The 10,294-nt window shown below is 35.9% G+C and overlaps 1 protein-coding gene across 1 annotated transcript; it reads right to left on the bottom strand.

The window, feature by feature from the left end:
* Positions 1-6,453: 6,453 nt before the first annotated feature.
* On the bottom strand, positions 6,454-8,598 carry LOC136815079 (uncharacterized). Its single transcript, XM_067071523.1, has one exon. The coding sequence runs from the start codon at positions 8,596-8,598 to the stop codon at positions 6,454-6,456; it is 2,145 nt and encodes a 714-aa protein (XP_066927624.1).
* Between the last annotated feature and the right edge of the window lie 1,696 nt (positions 8,599-10,294).

The raw sequence follows: 10,294 nt of genomic DNA, 5'->3' as shown, positions 1-10,294 counted from the left end.
TTACTAGAGTGTGATAAATTGCGTAGGTTGCGTATGGTGGCCGAAAAGGGACATCGAAAAAAAAACGATATCAAAAAAAAAAGATAGAGACACCGAAAAAAAAATAGAGACAACGAAAAAAAAATAGAGACAACGAGAAAAAAAATAGAGACACCAAAAAAAAAATACAGACAACGAAAAAAAAATACAGACAACGAAAAAAAAATAGAGACAATGAAAAAAAAATACAGACAACGAAAAAAAAATACAGACACCGAAAAAAAAATAGAGACAACGAGAAAAAAGATAAAGACAATGAAAAAAAAAATTGAGACACCGAAAAAAAAAATCCGACACTAAAATTAAATTCCCGTAAATTTGATTTTTCTAGCCATCCGCCAAATTTTTTCCTTTATTAAGGTATATAAAGGCTGGCCTCACCTAGCACGCGCTGCGGTCGCACCTTTTTGGTGTCAATCATTTTTTTCTTGGAGGAAAGATTACGTCATAAAATGTAGTGCGCACTTTGAAATTGAGTGTATTTCAACTTTTTTTAACTGTTACGTCAGATGATCACGCTAATGCTTTATTTTTCTTTTGACCAATAGCGTGGAATCTTTTCTCGAAAAAGTTTTATCGCGCGAGTGTGCAAGTGGGGACCAGCCTTGAAACCAAATTGACATTACACTTTTTCGAGGCCCGGGGTACCAATGTTAATGAAAAAATTTCCTGATTTTTGTAACCCTTAGAGCGACTTTGGAAAAGTGAAAAAACCGACCCTTATCGTCCGCACATACCCAGCACCCATTTTTGCCTAGGTACCCTACTCAAGCGAGTTTGAAAAGAAAAGTGACGCTGAGTGAATTCTTCTACATCGTCCCAAAATATTTTCAAAAAGGGATTTTCCTACTATGTAGCGATTCTTTTTATCCGCGTCACGCGCGGCGCATGCACCCCTTTTAAGAAGCCATAAAGGTAGAAAAGGTTACACCTGGAAAAGTAATTTCTGGATCCTGTAGTGTTTTAATATATAAACCATCTACGATGGAGAACACCTGTATATATACGCCTTACGGCCATGCGATATTGAGTTGGTAAATAGATATATAGCTTAGAGAACACAATATTAAAGTTCCATATTAAGCCTTGGATACAAAGAAAAAATATACAATAGATAATTTCTATCAACAAAATTGGCGAATATCTCTTTATATACGATGCAACTTAAAATCAGTATGGCACTTTTGATTTATTTTAGCAACATCGCTAAAAATATAGCAATGTAACGATGGTAATGAGTTTTTTCTGGGGAAGAGCCCAATGCACTAGATTTAAGCAAGGCAGTGAAAATAGTCCAGATTGGTGTGCCCTATAGCGGAAGTTACTTATAAATATTTTGCTATATTCAAGTGACGTCGCTAAAAGAGTTAGTGCCACAGTGATAACGTGGATTAGGTACAAAGTGTAAATCAATCGATCAAATAGTGTTTCCCTTTTCTTCCCAGCTGTTGGGTGGCCATCGGAACCCTTCTGACGCCAGAACATAATAGAAATAGTCTCTGTATTCTTCATTGTTATCATTTACTCTGAAGAATTCCTGTTCAATACGTTGGATCTCATTTTCGATACCTGCTAATTCAGCTCCTCCGAAATTTATTCCGCTTTCTTCGAAGCCATAAGCCTCAGGAGTGTCGTACAGTGTATTAGGAACCCCAGGAATGACGTTTTGTCTTGATTTTCTAATGTAATGAGTGTTCCAATTTCTAGCAAGAATGTCAAGGTCACGTTGTAGAAGATTTGAAAAAACAAACCACGAGACTTCCTTGTACATCTCATTATTAGTAATAAATGTACCATTAGCAACCTTTGCTTTAAAAAAGTCAATTACCCAGCCAGTATACCTTCTTCGTAATGTTGACCACCAATTTTCGATTCTCTGGTTTGCAATAGATTTGCCATATTTGTGCGCATTTATATCACCGTGAATATAGCAGTGTATAGCCGCTGAAAGAAAGTTTTCTGGGCCCCCATCAGTGCGAAACGTTTTTGGACTATGCTCAAGTTCATTAATTGCTTGTAAGTAAAAGCAAGCAGGAACAGATGGATTGTTGTTATTTTTGCATACTCGTAGCCACAGTATTTTTCGTGAAAACCCATCAACAGCACCATGAATTGGCAGTTCGTAAGGCTTCAATTTATCATACCCATCCGCATGCCATGTGTCATTCGGGCCTCTTGATGTAAATTCTCTCCTTCTTAATGCTCTTCTCCTTCTCGTCTCAGTGGTTTCGGGGTCTATTTCTTTTAGTTTAACCATTACCTTATCTCGTGGACATCTTACACCATATTTTGTCTTCAATAACCCTTGCATACTCATGTAACCCAGACTTGATGACGGGCCCTCTATTTCTCTTTCCATCAAAATTTCAAGTTCATTTTCACTGACGTTCATTGCCCTCTTCAAGCCATAAACCTTCAATCTCCTTTTAAGTGTGCCAATTTCATAATTATAACCGTGTTTCAATTGCAAGGTGTTTAAAATTTTTTTTTATTGTCTGTATTTTTTTTTTTTTGGTGTCTCAGTTTTTTTTTTTTCATTGTCTCTATTTTTTTTTTCGTTGTCTCTATTTTTTTTTCGTTGTCTCTATTTTTTTGCGTTGTCTCTATTTTTTTTTCGGTGTCTGTATTTTTTTTCGTTGTCTCTATCTTTTTTTTCGTTGTCTGTATTTTTTTTTCGGTGTCTGTATTTTTTTTCCGTTGTCTCTATTTTTTTTCATTGTCTCTATTTTTTTTTCGTTGTCTGTATTTTTTTTCGTTGTCTCTATCTTTTTTTTCGTTGTCTGTATTTTTTTTTCGGTGTCTGTATTTTTTTTTCGATGTTTGTATTTTTTTTTTCGTTGTCTCTATTTTTTTTTCGTTGTCTCTATTTGTTTTTCGTTGTCTCTATTTTTTTTTTCGGTGTCTGTATTTTTTTTCGTTGTCTCTATCTTTTTTTTCGTTGTCTCTATTTTTTTTTCGTTGTCTGTATTTTTTTTCCGTTGTCTGTATTTTTTTTTCGTTGTCTGTGTTTTTTTTCGTTGTCTCTATCTTTTTTTTCGTTGTCTGTATTTTTTTTTCGGTGTCTGTATTTTTTTTCCGTTGTCTATATTTTTTTTTCGTTGTCTGTATTTTTTTTTCGTTGTCTGTATTTTTTTTCCGTTGTCTGTATTTTTTTTTCGTTGTCTGTATTTTTTTTTCGATGTCTGTATTTTTTTTTTGGTGTCTCTATTTTTTTTTTGATATCGTTTTTTTTTTCGGTGTCCCTTTTCGGCCACCATAGTTGCGTGCCTTCGTGGGTCGGAAAATAATTCGTGGGTCCGAAAAAAAAATTCGTGGGTTCACAAAAAAAATTCGTGGGTCCATGAAAAAAATTCGTGGGTCCAAAAAAAAAATTCGTGGGTCCATGAAAAAAATTCGTGGGTCCAAAAAAAAAATTCGTGGGTCCAAAAAAAAAATTCGTGGGTCCATGAAAAAAATTCGTGGGTCCAAAAAAAAAAATTCGTGGGTTCACAAAAAAAATTCGTGGGTCCAAAAAAAAAATTCGTGGGTCCAAAAAAAAAATTCGTGGGTCCATTAAAAAAATTCGTGGGTCCAAAAAAAAAATTCGTGGGTTCACAAAAAAAATTCGTGGGTCCAAAAAAAAAATTCGTGGGTCCAAAAAAAAAATTCGTGGGTCAATGAAAAAAATTCGTGGGTCCAAAAAAAAAATTCGTAGGTTCACAAAAAAAATCGTGGGTCCATGAAAAAAATTCGTGGGTCCAAAAAAAAATTCGTGGGTCCAAAAAAAAAATTCGTGGGTCCATGAAAAAAATTCGTGGGTCCCAAAAAAAATTCGTGGGTTCACAAAAAAAATTCGTTTTTTTGAGCTCTTTAGGGATTTCTCATTTTGTCAGCCGTTGAACTTCAGTGCTTTTTCGAACAAAATTCTTAAACCCTCCTGTGTTTCAGGGTTCGTAGAAAGTCGTGGGCATTTCTTTATCTTGCTAAGGTCAATCTTTCTTTGAAATCCAATCTTAGACCTTTCCAAAAATGTATAACAAATACAAAATTTCAGGTATGCGATGTGGTGATTTTTCACTTTGAAAAACAGAGACATTTTTCCTTGAATTCCCCTACTCTTAGGTTCCAAATAAACGCCCCCCCCGCTTGTTAATTTTTCGAAAATTTTCCAACCCCCCCGGACCTTATTAGGACCCCCCCGTTTATCAATCTCTAAGAATATTTTCAGCTGTCAAAGAGAAGGCCCCTTATTTTGCTCTCAATAGCCTGATTTTAGCCTATTTTTACCTTATTTTTGGGTTTCAGAAGTACAATTTCCAACCCCTCCCGGCAATTAGGTCCCCCCCCGTTTATCAAAATCTAGAAAATTTTCCAACCCCCCCGTTTATTTGGAACCTAAAAGTAATGTTTGTTTACATGTCAGGGAAAACCCGCATTTAACTTATAGCAAAAAATTTGGAGGTCAAAACATTCGAAAAGTATAATCAAAGGGCTTTCCAAATATGTATAATGTTATGGGGTTTCCTTTTGAAGAATGTTGTGATTTTCGAACAAGAAGAGATGGCATAATCTAGTAATCTAGCTAATCTACCAAATTTTATCTTAATTTTATCCCTTTCCTTTTTACGCTAAGAAACAACACTGGTTCTTCCCAAAGACTTCTCTTGGATCTACAATTCTGTATATAAGATATAAGATAGTTTAATTACGACTTTAATAACTATACTTCCATCCTGGCCTTGTGAGATAATCACCCATTAATTCATTATAATCAATCTCCTCAATTTTTATTCTAAATCTATCTTCCAGACTTTGTTTGTTTTGATTTTGCAGGATGAGATTCCCACGCTACACTTTTTTGCTAACTCATCATTTTGTCAGTTTTCCTTTTACTTCAAATACGTTCTATTTTTTACTAATTTTTCAAGAACACCAGATTCTTTATTTTCATTTGATGAACTTACGGAAGTGTGTTTATCAAAAAAGTTTTTTGCAATTCATTGTTTCTCCACTATTACTTTTCTTCTATCTTCATTTGGATTAGGTTTTTCTTTCACATACCACTATTTAAATTCCCTTTAACTTTTTGCTAAATTACCCTCTGTTTCGGAATGATTAAAAAATAAAAAATACCAAAAAAATCGTAAATACACACAATTAACAAAAATATTCTTAACTTTTTTCGTTTTTATCAGTTTGAGTTATTTATATATCAATACTTTTCTTTTTCTAAAATGACAGATATTACATATCTTCACTATATATATACCACCGCCCTTCTCCCTCAGTCGACTACCTCAATATTTTTATTTTAATCAACAAAAAAAAGAAAAAACTTTTTTAAATGTACATAACTCAAGCATATATTTTAAAAAAAAGAGAGAGACCTCCTTTGTATTTATTAGATAGTTATATTCATGGTTATACCAAATTGGTGATAAAAGAGATGACAAAAAAAAAAAAAAAAATAATAAAAACTTTTCTAAAATCTAGATTTTGACGTAAAGGGCATAGGAAATTTTGGCATGAGAATTTAGTTTTTAGTTTTATAAAGAGTTCAAAGCATTTAAAAATCCAAAACATATTTTACATTGATCAACAAAAGTAAATTAAACATCGAGCTGGGTTTGATTTTCAAACTAACAGCCTAAAATTTTCAAATATTACTGGAAAATAGTCTGGAAAATAGTCTGGATGAAGAACTTCGAAAAAAAAAATCCCTTTTTCGCAAAAATGGCCGGCAGTTGTTTCTAGCTACTCATTCTTTTTTGCCATTTTTCACTCCAAATTAAATAAAAACTTACTGTTCATCCTTGGTAGTTTTTGATATCCAAAATTGAATCACCATTTGATAAGAATAAATTTTAGATAAATAAAGGCTGCCTTCGATAACAGAATTTCGAAGGCAGGAAAGTCTACTGTGAAAACTGAAGCAAACAAAGCATTCCATTTCTATACATACATACCACTTTCAATCGAATCTCAATTTAATCAATTCTACAACTTTCCTTAATTCTCAAGTTTTATTTTTGAGAATGAGAGTAATAATTAAAGCACGATAAGGTTTTATTTTTTGAAAAGCTCAATGTGTTCTTTTCAAATGAAAGTTTTTGTTTTGATTTTGATTGCAACATTTTCGAATCTTTCGAATGCGTGACGCAATTTGATTGGCACAAAATAGAACGCGCGCGAAAAAAGACTCTACTCTACACTGCTATTTGTAAAGAGATATACATTAGAATAAATATAAATATTATAAGACTAAATTAGTTAAAAACGAATAATAAGAGGCAAACAAATCAAGTATCACAAATCCACATCATGGATAGTGGCATAACCTTGCGGTCACGCCGGGCGCAAAACAAGGGGTTAACGAGAATGCAAAAGTCTGAAAAAAAAATAATCTCAAAATCGACGAATAATAAAAGAGATTGACTAAAAATTTCTCCTAGTAGATTCATGAATTTCAATCTCATTCATATCAATGTTCAATTTCCTAACAGTTCTCGATCCACGTAAGCATAGGATAGCTGATCGTAGCAAGCAATATGAGAGCTTAGTTCTCAACCAATTCAACATGATACCAAATTCAATGTCTTTTTTGTCTGAGAGCTTCTTTGCAAGGGTCGTGATGATCATTTCCGTTTCTCTTCCTTGTCCTCCGTACGGAGACATAACGAACGGGCTGAACGAACCATGCTCGACTGTGATGATTCGGTTGTTGTACTTCCGCTTTTTCTCTTGTTCGTTCGATCGGAATGTGTTTTGAAGTTTCTGGTTAAGGTGACTTTTTGCGAACGGATTAATGATCCTTACGTCAAAGAATGCAAGTTGTCCCCTCTGCCAAAAACTTCTGGCTGACACGTCAAGTCGGGCTTCGTCTGTTTTGTTGGAGCTGTTTGGTAGTGATTCTCCAGTTAGAGGTTGTAGGTGAGGTTCGATGGAGACGTCAGTGTGTACTTGTGAAAGGAGGTTGGCCAAGAGGTTTCTCATCTCGTCATGGCGTTGGTGGATGAAACCTCCTTTCGGACACGAAAGGGCATGGTCGACATCGAATCGAAGGCCACATGCACAATTGATCGGAAGGTATTTCGGTGTCCATCTGTACCTCAAGCAAAGGGCATCAACAAATTCTCTTTTGTTCAGACAGAAGCCTTCGCTTTCAACCGGTATGATCGTCAACCAGCTTGAAGCACCTTTGCAAGAAGCGAGTTCGTTTGCTTTTCGCTGCTCAACGCTCATCCTCTCCCTAAGTACATTCAACGTATCGTTTTCTCGATCTTCCTTCGACTTGGTGATTTCTCTCTTGACTTTAGCGTCGTCGGGTATGTCGACGTTGCTTGCGTTTTGGCTCTTTATTCGACTGGACAGGTTGGAAGTTACTTTCTGTGAGCTGGAGAATTCTGTTATTGACCACGTGGTAAAGATAGGGATTGAAAGACCGCCTTTTCTTGGTGGCAGTGATAGTAAAATGCGCTCATCGGCGGAGCAATGGTGACCATCGGTGATAGCTGGAATGAATATCGTGTCGAGGATTAGGTCGAAAGGTGCAAGGTATTGGTGCATATCAGGGATTGTTCGGATGTGGTATGTGAGTTTGTGCTTGAAGCCAGCGATGAAAGCTACGTAGGCGGATTGCGGTTCGGACTTGGCAATATCACACAGTACATTTAGCTGAGAGCACCACTGTTGGACAAGCCCGTTCACGTATTCATCTTTTCCTTCTGCTCTTCCAATGAAGCCACCAAGGTATTTTCGTCCAGAGGTTGTCAGTTTGATGTCGGTACCTTCAAAAGTTTCACGGGCCTTCTCAAGCTTGCTTTCTTTGACGATGAGCCACGATTTCGAAGGCTCCGGGTAGTAGCCAAAGGATGGACCAAAAGAAACGACTTTTTCCCACAAATCTCGGACGCGATCGAGTTTACCTGCACCACCCAAATCGTCAGCAAAGGCTACCTGCTGCACCGACTCGTTGTTGTTGATAGCATCCATAAGTGGTAATATACCAATGGCGTACGATGGCATTGACATTGGGTCGCCTTGCGTGGTTCCTTCAGTTGATGAGATTTCTAGTCCTCCCTGTACAAATAAGCGCGAAGGAACTTTGTAACAGTTCGAAACATATGTTGCCAAGACGGGACAAAGATACGGTATATTGTGAAGAAGGACCTTTCGATTGATTGAATTGAATGCATTCCTGGCGTCAACAAGAAGAAGAGCATCGGTCTCTTCTTCTTCGAAGATCTCCCTCATAGCGTGTACTGCTGCTTCACATCCTGATTTCTGTCCAGCACACAGCTGCAGATCACCAGAGCTTTCGAGGATGTTTGGTTTGATGACAGAAATGACCGCTTTGCCCACTATTCGACGAAGTACTTCACCAATACCAATCGGTCTTACTCCTGGAGATTTGTCGAGAGGGATTAAACGACAAGATGTGTATGCTTCGAGACTTGACGAGGTACCGTCTGTTTCAATATTCTCTCTGCAAAGTTTTTTTTGCGAATACCACCAACGTTTTTTGCAGATCTGAACCAAATTTGCCAAAGTTCTTTGAAACCAGCATCCTTCTCCAAGCATCAGAGTCTAAACCAGATGGTCCGCTAGATCCTTTGGTTCGAATGGCAGATTTCACGATGGTAGATTCGTCTATACTTTCGAACATCACCGGGTCGACAAAAGGCTTTGGACCATGGATCAAAACGGATTCGTCTGCTTCTTGTGCTTCTGGGTGTTTTGATTTCAAGCGAAAAAACGATGCAATGACTTCTTCTCTGAGATGACAAAAATCGCAACACCACTTTCGCGCGATTTGTAAAAATTGCATTATTTTTGAAAAAAATTTCTCTCTTTGCTAGCTAGGATTCCGTAATAAATCTTTTGAATAGAGCCCAAGTTTCTGTTCTATTGTATTAAATTTAAAGCGTAAACTGTATTATTATAAAAAGATTAATATTTTGACACCTTATGGCTCGTGTCTTGTCGTCTATTTCCATAAAATTTCTTCTTTTGTTAACTTTTAACTAAAGTAAATTCCTTCAACCTCCTGTTTATCTAAAAATATTTCCTTTACTTTGATAGTTTTTTTATATATATACAGTTTAAAATACAAAGTGCACGACGTTTTTTTATGAATAAGAATTTTCTTAAAGTTAAAGAAGTCGAAAAAAAAATTCACATACCTAAATATTTTGTGTACAAAAACACGAGAAATCATTTTATCTGTCTTTCTTCTTTTCTTCAAATTCTTTTTTGTTCTTGATCTTGATGTTGAAATTTTACGCGAAAAAAATGCTTAAACGCAATACATAAAATTTTTATTTACCCACGAATTTTTTATTTGGACCCACGAATTTTTTTCATGGACCCACGAATTTTTTTTGTGAACCCACGAATTTTTGTTTCGGACCCACGAATTTTTTTTGTGAACCCACGAATTTTTTTTTTGGACCCACGAATTTTTTTTCTTGACCCACGAATTTTTTTTTTGGACCCACGAATTTTATTTCTGGACCCACGAATTTTTTTTGTGAACCCACGAATTTTTTTTTTGGACCCACGAATTTTTTTCATGGACCCACGAATTTTTTTTCTGGACCCACGAATTTTTTTTGTGAACCCACGAATTTTTTTTTTGGACCCACGAATTTTTTTTTGGACCCACGAATTTTTTTCATGGACCCACGAATTTTTTTTGTGAACCCACGAATTTTTTTTTTGGACCCACGAATTTTTTTCATGGACCCACGAATTTTTTTCATGGACCCACGAATTTTTTTCCGACCCACGAAGGCACGCAACCCACGCAATTTATCACACTCGCTTTACTACCCAATACGAAAAAGCCCTTCTCTAGTAATCGTTACCAAGAGTCTGGTGTCAAGGAATTCTTCCAGATAGGGTGTAGCGAACAAGGCGAATCGAATCCAAAAATCTGTCGAAAATAGTATAAAGTTTTTGAGACGGGGGTAAGGAAAAAAGTGTGGGGTCCGTATTTTCACAAACTAAATTGAAGAATATATGCAATTTATATTTTGGGTAGTGAACACTATATTTCAAAATATGTTTTGTACAAATAGTTTAGAATATATTTTTGAAAGAAAGTGAATTACTTGAATTATTTCTAACTAAAGACAACCCCTGTATTCAATGGAATAGGTTTCAGGCAGCCGTAAAATAGATGATTTCTCAGAATTTTCGACCGTCGCTTTTCCGCACTAAGATTCTTGTCCTTTTTCCGAAATCTTTCCGCTATTTTTCCTGGGATAAGCGGAAA

The sequence above is a fragment of the Clytia hemisphaerica genome, unplaced genomic scaffold (assembly GCF_902728285.1).
Source record: "Clytia hemisphaerica strain Z4C2 unplaced genomic scaffold, Clytia hemisphaerica genome assembly, whole genome shotgun sequence".
Classification (NCBI taxonomy): Eukaryota; Metazoa; Cnidaria; class Hydrozoa; order Leptothecata; family Clytiidae; genus Clytia; species Clytia hemisphaerica.
The sequence above is the reverse complement of the archived record's forward strand: the minus strand, read 5'-3'. Positions and strand labels throughout refer to the sequence as shown.